We start from the raw sequence: 20,448 nt of genomic DNA, 5'->3' as shown, positions 1-20,448 counted from the left end.
TTTGGACAAACTTGCCCAATTTCTGCCCAATGAACGTTATTGCGAACGCGCTCATTCTGGCGTCTGCGAAAGGGTTTTTAAATGGCAGGGGTTATTTTTTTTCATTAGAGTGCCAGGTTTCAGAGGTTTCCAGCTGAAAACCTGGCTAAACAGACTATTTAATAAGGCTTCATATTGTATGTCGGTGGTAAAATGCTTATCTGGCAACCGAACCACCAACAGTCGTACGGCCGCGAGTTGTCAAAATGTGATGCGTGACTGGAGGGAAAAAAAGAGAGCTTGGGGTGGTTACATCAGTCGGGCAATCTGGATTGGTAGGCAACAAATAGTAAGGTAGTACTGTTTGCAGATCCCTGGTAGGCATAAGCGCATAAGCGCATTTTCCCTTGTATTTTGCTGGGGGACAGCACAAAGTCGCAGGTGTCTCGTCGTTTTACAGGTGCCTTACCCGATTGACGTGCATATAACAATCTCTCACGAGTACTCATGTTGAGGGGGGGGGGGGGGGAAATTAAGGTCATGTTAGGCAGTGAGAAGGGGAAAGCTGCAGTGACAGCTAATTTTCTACTTCAGATTGTGTTTGCACATTATAATGTGCAAACAGTCCTACAGTCCTGTTTTTGTTTGAATTCCTCATTTAAAAAAAAGACAATTTAAGCAAAAGAAAAATACACAAATTCATGATTTTGAGACTGTAGGATGAAAACTGCAGCTGGCTACTAGTGTGGACTGAATGGCTGGCAACAATGGGGAAATGCTAGTATTTGGAGGGTAATAGCTCTTAGCTACATATTGAGGGAAACAAATCTTTAGGAAGTAGTTGATTTTTGGAACGATGAACTGAACTTTGAACTAGTTTGCATAGAAAATGAACTTTCCTAACACTGGTGGCAGTCATGCTCATGGCATTGGCTCATGTCACAATGTCCACATCTTGCTACCATTTTACTATAATATTGTTGATTGGTAGCCATCTTATGAATGATTAGCCAGTTTTCCAGCAAGTTCCTGGTAGCAAAAGGTTCCTGTGGCCCCATATGGGTTGCTTTTCCACTGCACCATAAGTTCAGGGTAGCTCATCCAAAAGAGACATGTTCATGACTGGCGCTTGCTGGATCCAAAAAATATGATTGCATGCACCTCAACCTTTTAAGTTAGTCTTATTTTATACTGTATCTTAATCAAAGTTTAAAATAGATTTGATACCTTTAAAACTTAACCCTTTATTTATCCAGGTAAGGCAATTGAGAACTGATTCTCATTTGCAATGCCAACCTGAATGCGAAGCAGGGAGTGTATATATTTACACACACACACACAGACAGGTGTGAAAAAGGTGTTTGTCACCTCATCAAACAACTTAAAATATTAGTGAAAGACAAACACAAAATGCAGTTTTTAAATTAAGCTTTTTTATTAAGGGAGAAAAAAATCTGCATGAAAAGTGATTGCTCCCCAAACCTAATAACTGGTTGGGCCACCCTCAGCAGAAACAACTGCAATCAAGCGTTTGCGTTAACTTGCAATGAGTCTTCTTGCTGTGGAGGTATTTTGGCCCACTCATCTTTGCAGAATTATTGTCATTCAGCCACATTGGAGGGATTTCGAACATGAGCCGCCATTTTAAGGTCATGCCACAGCATCTCAATAAGATTCAGGTCAGGACTTTGACTGGGCCACTTCAAACTCATTTTGTTTTTCTTCAGCCATTCAGAGGTGGACTTGCTGGTGTGTTTTGGATCCTTGTCCTCCTTCAGAACACACGTTCGTTTCAGCTTGCGGTCACAAACAGATGGCCGGACATTCTCCTTCAGGATTTTTTTGGTAGACAGCACAATTCATGGTTCCATTTATCACAGCAAGTCTGAAGTCCCGAAGCAGCAAAACAGCCCGAGAGACCATCACACTACCACACCATATATTACTGTTGGTATGATGTTCTTTTTCTGAATTGCTGTGTTACTTTTACACACCATCCAAAAACGTTTGTCTCATCAGACCACAGTATTTTCCCAAAAGTCTTGGGGGTTATGAAGATTTCTTCTGGCAAAATTGAGATGAGTCTTCATGTTCTTTTTGCTCAGCAGTGGTTTTTTTTTGTCTTGGAACTCTGCCACGGCCAGGACGAAAACCACACTGCTCCTCCTCAAGTGCTCTTTGTGGACTTGGAGAAGGCGTTCGACCGTGTCCCTCGGGTGGTCCTGTGGGGAGTGCTTCGGGAGTATGGGGTACCGAACCCCCTGATACGGGCTGTCCGATCCCGGAGTCAGAGTTTGGTCCGCATATCCGGCAGTAAGTCGGACTCGTTTCCGGTGAGGGTTGGACTCCGCCAAGGCTGCCCTTTGTCACCGATTCTGTTCATAACATTCATGGACAGAATTTCTAGGCGCAGCCGAGGCGTAGAGGGGTCCGGTTTGGTGGCCTCAGTATTGCATCTCTGCTTTTTGCAGATGATGTGGTTCTGTTGGCTTCATCAAGCCGTGACCTCCAACTCTCATTGGAGCAGTTCGCTGCCGAAGCGGCTGGGATGAGAATCAGCACCTCCAAATCTGAGACCATGGTCCTCAGTCGGAAAAGGGTGGCGTGCCCTCTCCAGGTCGGGGATGAGATCCTGCCCCAAGTAGAGGAGTTCAAGTATCTTGGGGTCTTGTTCACGAGTGAGGGAAGAATGGAACGGGAGATCGACAGGCGGATCGGTGCAGCGTCTGCAGTGATGCGGACTTTGTATCGATCCGTTATGGTAAAGAAAGAGCTAAGCCGAAAGGCGAAGCACTCGATTTACCGGTCGATCTACGTTCCCACCCTCACCTATGGTCATGAGCTGTGGGTTGTGACGGAAAGAACGAGATCCCGGATACAAGCGGCCAAAATGAGTTTCCTCCGCAGGGTGTCTGGGCTCTCCCTTAGAGATAGGGTGAGAAGCTCGGTCATCCGGGAGGATCTCAGAGTAGAGCCGTTACTCCTTCACATCGAGAGGAGCCAGATGAGGTGGCTGGGGCATCTGATTCAGATGCCTCCCGGACGCCTCCCTGGTGAGGTGTTCCGGGCACGTCCCACCGGGAGGAGACCCTGGGGACGACCCAGGACACGCTGGAGAGACTACATCCTTCGGCTGGCCTGGGAACGCCTCGGGATCTCCCCGGAAGAGATGGATGAAGTGGCTGGGGAAAGGGAAGTCTGGGCGTCCCTGCTGAAGCTACTGCCCCCACGACCCGACCTCGGATAAGCGGTAGAAGATGGATGGATGGATGGAACTCTGCCATGCAGGCCACTTTTGCCCAGTCTCTTTCTTATGGTGGAGTCACGAACACTGACCTTAAGAGGCAACTAAGGCCTGCAGTTCTTTGTATGTTGCTGTGGGGTCTTTTGTGACCTCTTGGATGAGTCGTCGCTGTGCTCTGGGAGTAATTTTGGTCAGCCGGCAACTCCTGAGAAGGTTCACCACTGTGCTTTTTTCACCATTTCGGGGTAATGGCTCTCATTGTGGTTTGCTGGAATGCCAAAGCTTTAGAAATGGCTTTATAACCTTTTCCACACTGACAGATCTCAGTTACTTTCTTTCTCGATTGTTCCTCATATATCATTTTACACTTCAGACTATGTGAGCCCTGGGATGGACATGTTATTGAAGCAATGAGTCCCAGCCCTGGAACAATGAGTCCCTGCAATTCATCATCACGGAGTACAGATACAGTAATCCTCCGCTACATCGGGATTCTTGGTTCACGTTTCCGCTGTATTTTTAGATTTTGATTACAGTTGTTACTCTTTAATCTATTATTCTGTGTGTACAATATTTTTGTGTTATCCATTGCTCTTGCTCTCTATCAATATGTGCTTTGGCTTGCCATGATAGCAATTTTTTTTTAGAACAATACATATTCCCCCAAACTTTCAAGAGAAACGATAGTATAATTTTTTTTTATGCCGCTGATATAATGATATTACAGCACAATAAAGACTTTTACACATCTTACAAATTCTGCCCTGGTAATTACACATATCAGAATCAGAATCATCTTTATTTGCCAAGTATGTCCAAAACACACAAGGAATTTGTCTCTGGTAGTTGGAGCCGCTCTAGTACAACAGACAGTCAATTTACAGAACACTTTGGAGACATAAAGACATTGACAAAAAACAACAACAAACGACAATTGTGCAAAAAGATGCAGAGTCCTCTAGCACTTAGAGCAGTTCGAATGGCTAATATCGCAATAGTCCGGTGCAATGACCATTGTGCAAAGGGCACTGGACTTCAAGGAGTGTATGCGGTTTAAAGTGACGAGTAGTGCGATAATCTGGGACAATGGTTGTGCAAATGTTACAGATACTCCTCAATCAGTGTGCAAATGGAGCAGATGCTACTCTGGCATGAGTGGCCACTATATGCAAATAGTCCAGCACGGCGAGACAACTACAGTGAGTGCAGGAGTAATACATAATTGGCCCCACAGCACAACTGTGTCATGTTCTCTCATTTACGAAATAAAAGTAGGGCTGCATTTCACAGTAAAAGCAAGTAAATAAAAAGATAACGTTATAAGTGTTCAAATAAAGTGCTGAACTTAAGAAAAATAAAGTTTGAGTTCCCCTTTTCTGTTTCTTGACACAACAGTGAAATCTTTTAATAAGAGCTCTCAGTGGGAAGTACCCACTTAACAGCTTTTTGTGCATCTTCACTTAGCATTTTGTGACATATTAATACATTAGGTTCATGGCTGTGCATTTGTGAGCTTAGACCAGCTGACTAGCAATAAGAAAAATATTCTTCGTATGACTAAAGGTTTTGGTAGTGTTCAATTTGTTCAACTTAATGAAGAAACCGACTGGTTAGAGCGTCTGCCTCACCATTCTGAGGACCGGGGTTCAATCCCCGGCCCCACCTGGGTGGCTGAGTTTGTATGTTCTCCCCGTGCCTGCGTGGGTTTTCTCCCACATTCCTAAAACATGCGTGGTAGGTTGATTGAAGACTCTAAATTGCCCGTAGGTGTGAATGTGAGTGCGAATGGTTGTTTGTTTGTATGTATGTGCCCTGTGATTGGCTGGCAACGAGTTCAGGGTGTACCCCGCCTCCTGCCCGATGACAGCTGGGATAGGCTCCAGCACTCCCGCGACCCTTGCGAGGATAAGCGGCTCAGAAAATGGATGGATGGATGGATGATGGGAAACATTTAAGTGTGACAAAACATGCAAAAAAAAGAAGAAATCAGGAAAGGGAAAAACACTTTCACACACACACACAGGCGGCACAGTGGTCGACTGGTTAGCACGTCTGCATCACAGCTCTGAGAACCCAAGTTCAAATCCGGCCTCGCCTGTGTGGAGTTTGCATGTTCTCCCCATGCCTGTTTGGGTTTTCTCCGGGAACTCCGGTTTCCTCCCACATCCCAAAAACAAGCATGGTAGGTTAATTGAAGACTCTAAATCGCCCATAGGTGCGAATGGTTGTTTGTTTATATGTGCCCTGCGATTGGCTGGCGACCAGTTCAGGGTGTACCCTGCCTCTAACCATTTTGTATATATATATATTACACAAACATTTTCAAATGTTTATAATACATTTTGTAGTATAAATATCACACACACATTTTTATTCAAAAAGGCAGATTTTTCTTTTTTTCCCAATGTTTTGGCTTTCAAGCAATACAAGTTCTCCATCTTTAGAGAACACCCGCTCAGTGTTAATCAGTATATACCGTGTTTAGACTAGTGGGGGCTCATACAACATATTCTTTCCCCCAAAATGTTTGCGTTTCCTTACCCTTTAAGCAATGTGTCTCAGTGCCACATATTGCCCGAGTATGCGTATGGTAATGCTGTTTCCCATGGATAAACTACATTGGTCATAAGGGCCATGTAATGTAGTGTTGTTCAGGGTCAAGACTAATTTGAAACTCAGTGACTGGCCTCAGAACAGTGGGTTGCCTATATTTGCTGCACAGTATTTCATTGGGAAAAACACTTGCAGTCATGCTGATTTATCTGTTGAGTCTTTGCCTCTCACCATATTTGCTTTTGCCATCTAAATGATAGCTCGGGCCTCTAAATGTTTTTTAAAAATGCATTTTTTTCCTATTTTTATAACATCCACGATGTGTTGCATATTTCACCTTGCAAGCATAACCTTCCTTGCTACTAATCTGTGTTGATTTCATTTTAACGGTTTGTGCTTCCAGAGTGTTGGTGATGTTCTCCAGGAGCGCTTTGCTGTCGAGATGAAGTGTAATACTGCACTTCGCCTCGCTGCCCTGCACATGCACGAGCGACTGGATAGCTGCGGATTGACAAGGACCTCTATCAAAGCCATTACGTGAGTGTTTCTGGGTCACACTGATAGAACACATTTCCTGCAAGCTAATATACACTAATCACAAAAGGCTATTGGGCTTTCGGGTGAAATTTCAGGATGAACCTAAAATGCATTATAACCCTACAGGCAAACCTAATTTGTCCTTCTCTAAAATTTTGAATGCACGTCCAACGATTCAGTGTTTCAGTACTTTTTTCACGAATTACTGCTCTCAAACAATCAGCTGAACTGCAAAATTCACGTGTTTGGTCCACGAATCCACCAATACATTTCAAAGGACATCCATGTCTATGCCTTTCTATGGCACTTCCAGTCCCTCCCTTTGTTGCAAGCTGCTGATGGCATCCAGTGACACTCTCAGCTCAGTGGCCACTGTCGTCTTGATCTCCATCCATCCATTAGCGCTGGGCATTGTTAAGAAGCTCAGGATTTGATTCGATTTTGACTCTTTAGGTTGCAATTAGATTCGATTCAAGGTTGATTTAAATGCTCCGATGTCAATTCTGTAAGAAGTAGAAACACACAGATAAGAGTCAATTTTGACAATTTTAAATGTTTTTATATGCCATGTAAAAATATGTAATATGTAGGGTTGGGAATCAAGAATCGAGAACCGATTGGAAACGGGACTATCATTCCGGTTCTCCCGGATCGTTCAAATAAAAAAATCTTGGTTCGCAGTTTTGATACCTACAGTCTGCCGACCCCGAAGAAGTCGCGAAAACCAACGAAGAAGTGTCGAAAACCAACAAAGAAGAATGAGCACGAAGACGTGCTTGTGCTCAGCGATGAACAAAAGTGTGTCTTAACTATGTTAAAATAAATGAGCAGTCACCTCAGTGCAACACTTGGATTAAGATTATATTGTGCATAGGAGGCTTTCACGATGTGGAGAAGCCTGACGTGAGCCTCTGCCTACACTTCAGTCAAGTCAGTGGGGTGAGGGAAACAATAAAATACGTCTATGCCAACATTGACGCACCTAACAAGTTGAACGGTGGGTTGCACTCTTGCACTGACGGTTTTTAGCGTTCATTTTAGTCTTCAAATCAACGTAAGAGCTGATGACAGACACATAAAATATCAATTACTTTACCATACTGGAAAGAAAGTAGAAACAGTTGCATTACAAGCTTAACATTAAGCTAAAACTTCAAAGGTCAAACTAGCAACTTTACATCACAATGAATTGGGACAAAATTCACAAAAATGTTGTCTCCGTGTATCACAAACACTAACCTTGTCTCATCAGTGGGTAGGTAAAGGAATCAACGTTTTACAGAGCATTTGGTTCCATTCATTACTCTTTTTCGTTTTACTTTCATTTTTACCGGTGTCATGTGAAGTAATTTTTCGTGCCAAAATGCTGAGTTCTGATGCGAACCCTTCAAAATAAAGGCTACATGCTTAGAACAGGAAGTGAAGTTAAAACTTGCACATATAAACCATTTGATGTGATAAAACAATCGCAAATAACTATTTTAACAATGCTAGATTTAACTTTTAGCTAAAACAATAATTCATGAATATTAAGTCAATTTGGGTTAGTTCCACACACTTTGCATTTTATTTCATAGGTTTGATATGGATGCTGGTTATAAAGAACCCCGAGTCAAATGTTCATTTCAGTTCATACTGCGGGCTGCTAACAAAATGGATGTTCATATTTTGGACACCCTTTATTTAAACCATGCAAACTTTTTTGACCCAGCCCCCGAAAAGAATCGGAATAGAGAATCGTTCCTCGAAATGAGGAACCAGAATCGGCACCGGAATCGCTCAAGTTCAAACGATGCCCAACCCTTTTTTTTTCGCACAGCCTCTCCCCTGCGATTGTTTTATCACATCAAATGGGTTATATGTGAAAGAATTTGTCACGTCACATTTCTTAAGAAATAAAAAAATGAAAATACAAATTTGCAGCTAACTTATTTGTGCACATGGAGTACAAAAGTAAAAAACATGACAGTTGTGTACAAACACTGAAAAGTGCATGTAAATATAAATTGTTTATTTCCACTTGAAAATTGTAATAAAAAAATGTGCACAATAACTTATTTGTGCATATGTAGTACAAAAGTTCATACATGACGATAGCTCTGAATTGAAAAAGTAAAGTGCCTCTATACTTTCAACAATATTTCTTGACTAATTAGGATTAGTGTTAAGGCGTCTTCATACTCGTGCGGCCGGCGACCGCGCTGATGTCACTGCGGCTATCCCTCGCACAGTTTGCCTTTATACTCAAGCACAACCCACACGCGCTGTTTTGAAAATGTGCTGCAGTTCTCCTCCAAGTCGGGGGTGTCGCTGGCTGGTCTTGGCTAGGACACCACATTGTGGAGTTTCCTCTGCATTTTATGGCCAATTCCGGTAGCAGTTTCCTCTTTCGCTGGCACTCCAACACCACTAAACCTACCGCCGCGGAAATTTCACACCAGGAGTTCGCTGACATTTGTGCATCTTTGTAATTTTTTAGTGCTAGCATCATAAAGATGCACATATTTGTGCACCTCCGCGCACAGCCTTTCCTCAATCTGTTCAATTCTGTCCCTGTGTGGCTTCTGTGCCGGGCTCTTGTCTGCTGAATGAATTCCCACTCATTAGAAATGAAATGAGAAGTGATAGTAGTTACGTACGTAGGGGGTCAGTTGTTCTGAAGTCCAACCATAAGATGTAAGAGCCACTCTTTGTGTCGAATGTAACGACTCCAAAACCGCTATCTGAACTCTGTGTGAAGCTTTGGGACGGCGACTTCTAACATGTTTTCGTGTTGGTATTGCGTATCGTTGTTCGAGTGTCTTTTGCCCATTTCCTGTGTTCCGGATTTACAGGGGAATCCATAATGAGCCCAAATGTCAGATTTAAGAGTAGAAGTCACTCCCTTTACACTGCCGCTGCTCCCAATCACGCCCTTCCAGTTCCAGGTCTCACTGTTATTACCCACCCGAGCATTGAAGTCCTCCAGCAGAACGAGAGAGTCCCAAGTTGGAGCGCTCTCCAGCAGCCCCTCCAAGGACTCCAAAAAAGGTGGGCACTCTGAGCTTCTATTTGGTCCATCGGCACAAACAAAAGTCAGGACCTGTCTCGCCACTCGAAGGCCAAGAGAGGCTACCCTTTTGTCCAATGGGGTAAACCCCAACATACAGGCACTGAGCTGAGGGGCAATAAGTATGCCCACTCCTGTTCGATGCCCCTCGATGCTCGCTGAGTGGAAAAGAGCCCAACTCCTCTCAAGAGGACTGCTACCAGAGCCCAAGCAGTGTGACGAGGCGAGCCCGATTACATCTAGTCGGAACCTCTTGACCTTGCACACCAGCTCAGGCTCCTTCCCCGTCTAAGAGGTGACATTCCACGTCCCAAGAGCCAGCTTCTGTAGCAGGGGGTTGCGGACCTGTGGCCACCACCCAGCTCTCTGTGCACCCGTCTCCCTCAGCCCCTCCCACAGGTGATGAGACCATGGGAAGGTGGACTCACGTTGCCTTTTCGGCCTGTGCCCGGCCGGGCCCCATGAGTGCAAGTCCAGCCACCAGGCGCCTGCCATCGAGCTCCACCCTCCAGGCCTGGCTCCAGAGGGGGGCCCTGGTGACCCCCGTCCGGGCGAGGGAAAACGTGATCATAATTGTAGGTTTAGAGCAATGCTTTGTCTGGTCCCTCATCTAGGACCTGTTTGCCATGGGAAACCCTGCCAGGGGTGTAAGGCCCCATACAGCTTAGCTCCTAGGATCATTGGGACACACAAACCCCTCCACCACGATGAGGTGGGGGTTTTGGTGTCATGATGTCAAAATGTGAACAGCATGATGAAAACGACTGTTTAAATACCAATTGTAATTAGGAAATGTATTCACCCAAAAGCCAAATATCCCTAACTTTTTGTGAGTCGTACCAACTAGTAGTAGTACCAACAGGCCAGTCAGCACATTAGGAACACTTAATCTAATGAGATTCAATACAAGCGAGACAAGTCAACAATGCTCAGTTTTGATAGTCAGCAAGGTATTGATTTAACACTGTTTAGCGTTGTGGGTGTACACCTCAATATGCTGTATCGGAGTGTTTATCACCTCTTCCTTTGGGTGATGACAGGAAGGAGTTTGGCCTCGATAGCTTCATTTCCCCCACACTGCTAAGCAACATGAGGGAGAAGGACCTGAGGAAAGCCATCACCTACCACCTCAAAAAGATCCAGGCTCTGTTAGAGCCACGCCAGAAGGTACAAGTTTGACCAAGGAGTCTGAGGTTACAGTGTAAAAATAATACTGTAGCTAATAAGGTTTAGTTGTGATTTGAGGGTTGGCTCAGAGCTAATCCTCTTGTGGTTTTAAAGTGATATATGGAGTGACAGCTTGAGTAGGAAGGGCACATTATGGGATATATGCAGCTAAGTAAAATGAGTGGAGCACATTTCTTTGTAGACAGTGTTGATCTGTAATTTTTATTTCTCCCCATCTGTACTCATCCTACTGTTCTTCTGTCATTCCTTACATATATGTTGTTTTAGGTAATATCTGCTTCCCAGGCTCGGCTGGCCTACCTCACTCAACTGGGAGAGCTTGTTTCTTATGGGGGAAGATCCTACTCAGCTACGATGATGGTAAGCATTAAGAGCCTGATGTTGATGGTCAGAGATACAGAATATTCAGTAACGCTTGGATTAAAATGGTACTTATTAGTAAATCATGTTCAGTTTTTTCTATTTCTCATAGATGTGGAGTGCTGTAGAGATACACTGCATTATATTGAGAGCTGTTTGTAATAGCGGGACTCTTATGTACAGTGTCATTAAAAAGTATTTGCTCCCTTCTTAAATTCTTATTTTTTTGTACAGAGAAAAAACTATTCAGAGCTACCTGACCCTGTGTGAAAAAGTAATTGCGCCTTTAACATAATAACTGGTTGGGCCACCCTCAGCAGCAACAACTGAAATCGAGGGTTTTCTATAACTGCCAATGATTCTGTCACATCTCTTTGGAAATATTTTGGCCCACTCTTCCTTTCAGAATTGTTTTAATTCAGCAACGATGGAGGGGTTTGGAGCATGAACAGCCTTTCTTCGGTCATGCCACAGCATTTCAATTGGAATCATGTCCGGACTTTGACTAGGCCACTCCAAAACCTTCATTTTGTTTTTTACAAGCCATTCAGAAGTTGACTTGCTGGTGTTTTTGAAACGTTGTCCTGCTGCAAAACCCAAGTGCACTCTAGCTTGAGGTCATAAACTGATGGCCCAACATTCTCCTTCAGGATTTTCTGGTAAAGAGCAGAATTCATGGTTCCATCAATCACAGCAAGTAGTCCAGGTCCTGAAGAAGCAAAGCAGCCCCAGACCATCACACGACCAACACCATGTTTGACTGTTGGTATGATGTTCTTTTTCTGAAATGCTGTGTTACATTTGCGCCAGCTGTAACAAGACACACACCTTCCAAAAAGTTCAACTTCCAACTCATAAATCCATAGAATATTCTCCCAAACGTCTTTTTTTTTTTTTTTTTGCAAAAGTAAGATGAGCCTTTATGTTCTTTTGGGTCAGCAGTGGTTTTCTCTTTGGAACTCTTGCCATGAATGCCATTTTTGCCCAGTCTTTTCTTTATTGTTGAGTTATGTACACTGACTTTTACTGAGGAAAGGCAGGCCTGCAGTTCTTTCGATGTGGTCCTGGGTTCCTTTGCAGACATGTGAACAGATATTTTGGGGGGCAGGTTCTCTAATCAAAAAAGGGCAGACATCATCAAAATTATTCATACAATTAAGAAAAAAAACATGTATTTATGTATTTTTTCTGTTAACACAATCAACAGAGTCAATAATACAACTGTTGATAAAGGAGGTGAAGGGAGGCAATTACTTTTCCACACAATTGTATAAAGACAAGAGTGTAATGGGTTTAATGAGTAGTTAGGATCATTTATGGAATTGTATCTGCAATGTTTGAAGGCCAACACATGTACAGTAAATTGTGCAAGTCATACAATTTTTATGAACTTGTTTGTCTTTACCCTTCTGCACTTTTGTCTTTGCCATGACCATTTGCTCTGTCAATGGGTCCCATCAAATAAGATGTGGCAGAAGTTAAATTGGGATTAAGATTGATCCACAAATTCATACATTCTAAGGGATGGGTGTTCTTTAATCAATATATTTCTATAGCTAAGTTACACAATTACATTGTCAGTCGGAGGCGGAAGTGCGGCTAGTCGGCTGGATTGGCTGGTGATAGTTGGGGATATTTTGACCAAAATTCTTCGCCAATGACGCCAAAAATAGCTTTAAAACAATAATATCCACACCACATTAGTATATGATCACCAGTACTTGAGATTTATTTACTACTCGATAATTTATTACGGACTACCCGAACATTTACTAGACTCTGAATGCGATCCAGCGAGGTCTATGGAGCCGTGGAATCACTTAGCGGCACAAGTCAACAGAGGGGCAAATAGAGGCGGTGTGAGTGTAGGCAGAAGCGCAGCTGCATAAAATTTGAAATCATCAATAACTTTTTGAAAGTCGGACTTTTAAGCATGGCTTTTGCAGCATGGGAAACATTTTCCCATATAAAACCAAGGCAACATAAAAAAAATGCTAAATTAGAATTGTTTAAAAATTAGAAAGTCTTTATCGTTATTGATCAAAATAAATGAAAATGACCCAGATATTCGCTCTGCTCTGTGGGAACAACAACAATTACTACAGCTTAGTAGTAGTGTAGAAGTAGGCCTTCTCTGACACTTCTTCTTGCTCTTATAAAAACAGAGGGAACACTGCATCGACGACTACCACTACTACTGAATACTGTTCTGGTGATGTTTTCTGTCTCGTCCACACCCAGCTTCAAGAAAGAGAGGTGTCAGTCAGCCTCTTGGTGGGAGCCAAGTATGGCATGAGTCAGGTCATCAACCACAAGCTCAATGTAATCTCTACATTGGTTGAATTCAGCAGCATCAGCCGCGTGGAGTTGCTTTCCGAGTCGGACAAAGTCAGTCTACTGCGCATCTCACTGCACGACATGAAGGTATGCAAGTCATATTTGCACATGGACACTGACATATTGGGCTCTATTTCTAATAGAAATTGAGGCACTTTTACACTGACACAGATTAGAGAATTGATGCTTGAGTAAATATAGGTCAAGCATCCCTTTTATGACACCCAAGTAGCCCAAGGGATTATTTATGAGTGTCACAAGGTTAATTCACTGGACTCAAATGTGACTTTCTCTCCCCCTTTGTCCCACTCCATTGCCTTTTTCTCCCTTACCCTCTGGCTTAAATCACTTCTGCTTCACACTGTCTTCTACAATGGCCTCAATCTCTCAGCCGTTTGCCTTACTGATGGACTCTCTGGCAGCCAAAGACCTAGCATGTCTGCTGGGAGGGTACTGCAAACTCCAGGTGGATCCGAGTCTCAATATCTTCCGAATGGGGCGCCCCAAAGTGAGGGTGCACCGCATTGCTGCTGAAGAAGGTGTGTGTGGGAAGTTCACCGCGGTAGAGGGCGAGTTCTATGAATCCCTATCAAGTGAGCAAAAATTGTTTAAGTCACTTTCTGACTTTGGCCATTTTGTTACATGGGTCATTCCAGAATTGGAGGACATTTAGTGTCCCTGACATTTTCTGGTGGATCCATTAAATTTCATATACCCTAAAGGTTGAGATGGTGGCAGTTTCATGACATTAAGCTACATTCACTGTTTCTGTAGTGAGAGCATATGAAGAGGAAATCTTTTAATGTCCGTAAAAAAATTTAAAAATGAGGAATTTCGTTCTGCTATTTTCAGATGGGGAAGAGGGCATAATTACAGATGTCCAAATAGATTTTGGTTGCAGTTCTGTAATATTAAGCACTAATAAGCTTTTTTACATCATGCGTGGCATGTCCTGACACGGAATAAAAAAAACAACAACAATCACATTAATGCATGCGCACAAAGAAGAATATTTCTTTGAAAAACCTAATCAAATATGTCTATTACTTCATGTTTTGAGCATATGGATAGCAACAAGTCGATGTTGCACATTATACATAGGTACAAGGGTTTTCCCAATTTGGGGGGGTGGGGGTCAATAATGGGGTTGCGCATTATACTCAAGCGTATTATACACAAGACATTATGGTAATCCATGCACAAAATACAGAAACATGCACTTGTTGTGTAAATAGTTGTCCTGAGACACTACTACTACTTTAGCAGTAGTAAATCAGCTTTGCTAAAATAATAAAATGTGATATATTTTTTTCATTTTCCTTGTTATAAAATTATTATTATTTATATAAAATGTGATATTTTTTTTCATTTTCCGTATACCTCTGTTTAATACGCTCTAACGACTTTTGATGAATTTTATTGGAAAAAAATGCAAATAATACACAAAACATTACGGTACCTGTTTTTCAATTCTCAAATGACCCACATATTTCTATCACGTTAACGTTTGCCACCAAGTATGGGTACAGATAGAAAAGCCACTCATGGTTATCTGAACTGAACTCAAACAGTATTGTGCTAACATATTGTTTGTCGTGTTAGGTTATGTGTCTCGCTGTTGTAGTGACTCAGATGAATCAACAGATGAGGATGACCCAATGGACTCTCAGAATTACAAACACCATGACCCAGCAAGTCAGGACTGGGAGGAAAGACGGAGGGAGGAGGAAGGAAAGAGGAAAGAGGAGGAGAGACAAGAGAGGGAGGAGGACAAATGCAAACAGGAAGTGCAGATAATAGTGACAACAGAAGGTAAAGAATATGGGGGTGAAGAGGAACGAGGTGCTACAGAAAGCAGACTGCGTAAAGTGATGACTGAGGAACGGAATCCGGAGACCACCTGGTACCACACGGATTTACGGGTGACCAGCAGCTTTTCCAGCTTGTCTAGCAGCTCTTTGAGCGCTGCCCTAGAGGAGAGCAGTACAGCTCTCCCTCGTCTAGATGCATCATACACGAGAGAGAATACCCAAACTTTGGATGTTCATCAACCCTTCCTTCTGGAACCAGAACGCCTCCAAGGCCCGTCAAGACCGACTAATCTCAATTACCGAGTCAATGACAACTCTTGTCTTTGTTTTGCTGAACTATCTAAAGCTGATTTCCTCTCAAGCCCGTCGGGGGCTACTAGTGATGATGATGAGGAGGAGGAGGAGGAGGAGGAAGAACAGGGAAGGGAGGTAGTAAGACGCATTTCTAAGATCCCAAGTTCAAGAGATTTAAGAATGATTGACAGCACACCTTTCGAAAGAGCGCCCATTAGAAAAAAGAAAACCCCTCCCAAAGTCCCAGTACGAACCAGTTCCATTCCAGGCCACAAAGCAGGACCAGCTGAGCAGCGCCTCTCCAAGGATGAAGAGTCTCTTTTCCAAACTCCTTCCCCAAATCCCAAACCAGCGCTTTTGGTCAAAGAGAATGTGTCAGAGTCTGAAGATGAGTTTTTTGATGCACAGGAGAGATTCACTCCACCAGTTCCAGATCTCTCAGGTTTGTTCATGACATGTTTTTTTTAAACTTCATATATTTATTTGTTCAAATGTAGGCTTGCATATTTTCTAGTAATTGACATTTGTCAAAACTTGATTGGAGACGATATTATTGGCACTTTTAAATAAATACTTCCTCTCACTTGCAGACGAAGAGCTGGCGGATCAGCGGAATGCTAATCGGTTGAGTGGAACATGGAATTCACTTCCAGCTGCTTCGGGAAAAGTACCAGCCTCACCCCTTTCCAATAAAGTGCAAACTGCTAGAAACAAGAAAGAAGTGGAGGAGCTCAAACGTCCCACAAATACAGTTAATAACCTTGTTAGTAAACTATATTCTGCAGAGAAAACTGATTTTAAGGTTAAACCACCATTGGCCCCTAAACCCCAGCTGCCTCCAAAACCTCAGATTCCTCCTAAGTCTCCAAAGCATGGGAAATCATATCCCCACTGCAACGGGGATGCCTCTGGATGTCTGTCTTCTGACCTCTTGGAAATGGAGCCGGACACTATGGAATTCAAGTCGGTCACATATGGTACAGGAGGGTTGCCTCTGTCGAAGCCACTCATCACAGCAGTGCGACGCAACAAACAACCATTACCAGTCACATCACTACACACGAGGGAGGACCAGGCAAATAGGACACAAGAGAATAGACAATATGTCGTTTCCAAAGACAAAACATACATTCCTGGAAAAAAGGACCCTTTTGAAGAGACAAAAAGTAATGGGACTACAAAAAGCCCACCAAATGTACCTGTTATCCCTCACTCAAATTCAGGTACAAAGTTATCTGCTCCACCTCCAGTACCACCAAAACCCACTTCTCCAAAAATTCTCCATCCTTTATCATTAGCTTCTAGCTCTCCAGTCTCTCCGACAGATCCAAACAAAAGCATCCTTAAAGACGTCACAAATCCAACAAACAGTATACACCCCTGGAGCAGCCGCAATGGCAGTGTCCAGTCAGGACCCAGGAGGGTCTCTGTTAGCCACGAGAGCCTGTCACCCAAAAATGCAGATGCATCAATTGCCGCCTCCCTCACTCTAAGCAGCTCCAAAGATGTTATTGGCCACGATAGTAGAGAACAACGAAGATCTGGGTCTGGCTCAGATCTTAGGAGTAGCTCTTCCAGCATTGGAGGAAGACTATCTGCCTCTGTTCTTAGGGGAAAGATCCAAGCGCTTCCCTGGTACATGACCCGCTCACAAGAGATTTTGGGGACTCTGGACTACCCCTCTACTAGCTCAATCAATGGCGATACATCTGGGTTTGGTTCAGGTTTGTCTGTAGCAAGTGGGCTGTCTGATACGAACAAGACCCCTGTGAAAGATAACGAAACAGTAGCCTCAAAAACAGGCAGGAGAGGCAATGTTTTTGAGGATGGAGCTGAGGTTGTCATAGCTACCATTAAGGAAGCAGAGGACGTGAGCTCATACTTGAGAAAGGTCAATGGGATAAATGGGTCACATCCAAATCTTAATTTTGCAAGCAACAGTGCACACAATGTTTCATCAGAGCAGCCTCAATCACGGACCCACTCAGCAGTGGGAATGGGAGGCATGTCCAACATGCAGATTGGGGGAGACTCGCCAACGTCTTCCCTCGGAGACAGCACCCCTCCACAGCAGCGTGAGGCTTGTGGCTGCCGCACCGTTTACGCCAACTGTTTCAGCGGCGATAACGAGGACGGCATCAGCTTCGACGAGGAGCTGACTGTCTATGAGTTCTCCCGCCGCACGCGTCCCAAAACAACACGACCTCCTCCTGTCCCTTCACCCACCATACCCCCCCCAAATCCCAATATCCTGTCACTGTTGAAAGACAACCCTCGTCCACTCTCCACTTTCTCCACTGCCTCCTCTGAACTCAGTCCCTTAGTTTCATGTCCTGTGTCTCCGACAACCTCACTCCGGGGTCCCCTTCATTCCCTCACCAACAAGAACTACGGTGGCCTGAAAGGAGGTTTTGCCTCCCTGCGACAAGATATAGATCAGCTTTTGCTGGTCTTGGAGCGGACGCTACCTGAACAGATGCAAACAAACATCCTTTCAAAGCAGGATGGTGCCGGACCCGATCCCAATCACAATAGGAGTGAAGGCAACACTACGCAAACAGCATGTTGTACGGGATGCAGTCCTGCCAGTATGACAGAGGCTGAGAGGAGTTTTCTCCAAGCAGAGGCTCGACGAGTCGCATCCGGGTGTCAGCGGGCCACACGTGTAGGCTGGGCTCCCGATGAAGCCCTGCGGTCTTTATCAAACAGTTTTGGTGCGTTGGTTCAGCTATCGGCAGCATGCATGCGAACCAGTCCGTGCGCTAGCTGTGACAGCTGCCATAACGCAAGCGTGGATGACGACAGCCAGGAGCCTATGGACAAGTTGAAAGAGATTGTGGGTCTGTACCGAGAATTTGTTGGGGCTGTTGAGACAGCTGGAACTAGTGCTGCGTGCAAGAGTGTGGGCCTCACTGGGTCTGGACAGAGCCAAGGAGAAGGTGATGGTGTGAGGCTGCTCGCCAAACGATGCACTGTACTCATCTCATCTGTGTTCGCGCTCACACAGCTCTTCCGGACACCCACATTAGACTCCTCTGATACTCCTTGTGGTGTACCCCTCAACTTTTAACCTTCTAACCTGCCAGACTGTTAAGACACTGAATTTAGAGCTGCGAGAGCTATAGACCCTTTGTTCTTGTACAGTAAGTGCCATGCACATGCACACCACACATATCCACATGAAAATACATAAAGCCCACAAAACCCTGAATGAGGAGAGGAAACTTTGCCTGGCCTCTGTGGATGCATATGGACTATGCATTTGTACATATGAGTTTTATAACTCTTATATTTCTCTTATTTTATTACAACCTGTGTATGTATGCAAGGATGAATTGCCCATTTATGTATTTATGTATTTATTTTTTACAGTATTTGCACCGTGGTCTATGATGTTCAGGTCTCTGGTGGTTAACAAATCTGAAACTATGGCTGTCACTGGATTTTTTAATTTTACCTTATATTTAAAACATTATTATATTAACTTGGATTATTTCACTCCATAAGGTGTAATCTGTAAATTGTCTTTTTTTTTTTTTTTTATTATAACACAGTCCATTTTACTATGAACAATCACAAATGCACAAAAATGAACCAATTTGTTTACTATGTGCAAATTTGCACCTTTTTAAAGATTTTGTTTTTCCAACATAACAGTAACATAAAACTTTGATTAGATAGAACCATTACAAATCAGGGAGAGTACTTCTGACTGTTACAGATTGCACCTTTTTTTATAAGACTCATAACCTTTCCTTGTCCTTACGGAGCATCTTTGAAACACTCCTATCATTCAAACATTATGCAGTATAATGATGTAGTTTTCATTCAAAGGACAGCATATACATATATTTAGACAGCATATATTTTCTGAAAATGTGAGAGTAAGGACCATGGCGTAAAACAAGGGAACGTATTTATGTTGAAATATTTTTGCGAGTCCGAAAAGTGACTGTTGACACTGTTTTAATGTCGCAATGATCAAAAGTCTTAAAACATCCACAACTGTCTCCCTGATGCATTCCTTTCTGGGTAAACACTTTAGTGAGAAATGCTGTACACCAAGGTCAAAAATTTACCTTTTTATGTCACTATCATTTATGGCTATGCAAACTCCTCATCTCTCTTTACTCTTTTTGTTTTGTTGTGCCAACATCGAAAACAACAATAACTGCATTATGTTTGTCTGAAAATAATGGGTGATTTCTTTGTTTGACATTTTGGCCTGTGTCTCAATTCTAAAGAACTTAGCTGCATTTTGACTCGCAACATTCGGCAAAGTTGCATGACATTAGAATTTGTCAGTATAAAGACTTCATACTGATGTCTGTGAGTTGTCAGTGTTCACTTTATCTGCTTGTTTACACCACATGGGAAGTAGAGAATAACATCTGCTTATACAAATGGGGAAAAGCAAAACTACATTGGCGAAGATGTATTCTTATGGTGAAAGGTCATGTTTAAAAAGTCACCACTCTGTAGAAGCCTACATCTCCGCACCAATATCTGGACGTAGAGTAGAACTCATAACGTACTGCTGTTGCATTTAACAGGCTCAAGTAGAAAACTAGTGCCCGTGTCACCTCATTGTTTGTTATCCTTCTGGGATAGGGTTGTACATTTCATCCGCAGTCATGTCTCTGTACCCACGATTCTGCAGATGTACCAAGAAATGTATTTGTTTGGGAATAAATGACACAACCTTTAACACTCAGGAGGCTTGGGATTGATATCCATCCACCCATCCATCCATTTTCTGTACTGCTTATCCTCACTAGGGTCGTGGGCATGCTGGAGCACGTGGTGGAGCTGGAACACCCTGAACTGGTCGCCAGCCAAACGCAGGGTACATAGAAGCAAACAACCATTTGCACTCACATTCACACCTACGGGCAATTTTAGAGTCTCCAATCAACCTACCATATATGTTTTTGGGATGTGGGAGGAAACCGGAGAACCCGGCGAAAACCCACGCAGCCACGGGGAGAACATGCAAACTCCACACAGGCGGGGCCAGAATTTGAACCCCGGTCCTCAGAACTGTGAGACACACGTGCTAACTAGTCCTCCACCGTGCCGCGGGATTGATATCTTTA

General features: G+C 43.5%; 1 protein-coding gene across 3 annotated transcripts in view; it reads left to right on the top strand.

Annotated features, from left to right (window-relative positions):
- Window positions 1-20,066, top strand: part of frmpd1b (FERM and PDZ domain containing 1b) — a 45,166-nt gene extending 25,100 nt beyond the window's left edge. For 2 of the 3 annotated variants that reach the window (XM_061786842.1, XM_061786843.1), the window contains 7 exons: window positions 6,180-6,313; window positions 10,403-10,529; window positions 10,818-10,910; window positions 13,152-13,334; window positions 13,639-13,840; window positions 14,850-15,794; window positions 15,943-20,066. In XM_061786842.1, the coding sequence (XP_061642826.1) occupies window positions 6,180-6,313; window positions 10,403-10,529; window positions 10,818-10,910; window positions 13,152-13,334; window positions 13,639-13,840; window positions 14,850-15,794; window positions 15,943-18,422 (4,164 nt within the window). In that variant the 3' untranslated portion in view covers window positions 18,423-20,066. The remainder of the gene's footprint in view (window positions 1-6,179; window positions 6,314-10,402; window positions 10,530-10,817; window positions 10,911-13,151; window positions 13,335-13,638; window positions 13,841-14,849; window positions 15,795-15,942) is intronic. The other variant, XM_061786845.1, reaches the window with a different exon arrangement.
- Window positions 20,067-20,448: the final 382 nt, after the last annotated feature.

This window comes from Phyllopteryx taeniolatus, chromosome 10 (assembly GCF_024500385.1).
Source record: "Phyllopteryx taeniolatus isolate TA_2022b chromosome 10, UOR_Ptae_1.2, whole genome shotgun sequence".
Classification (NCBI taxonomy): Eukaryota; Metazoa; Chordata; class Actinopteri; order Syngnathiformes; family Syngnathidae; genus Phyllopteryx; species Phyllopteryx taeniolatus.
The sequence above is the reverse complement of the archived record's forward strand: the minus strand, read 5'-3'. Positions and strand labels throughout refer to the sequence as shown.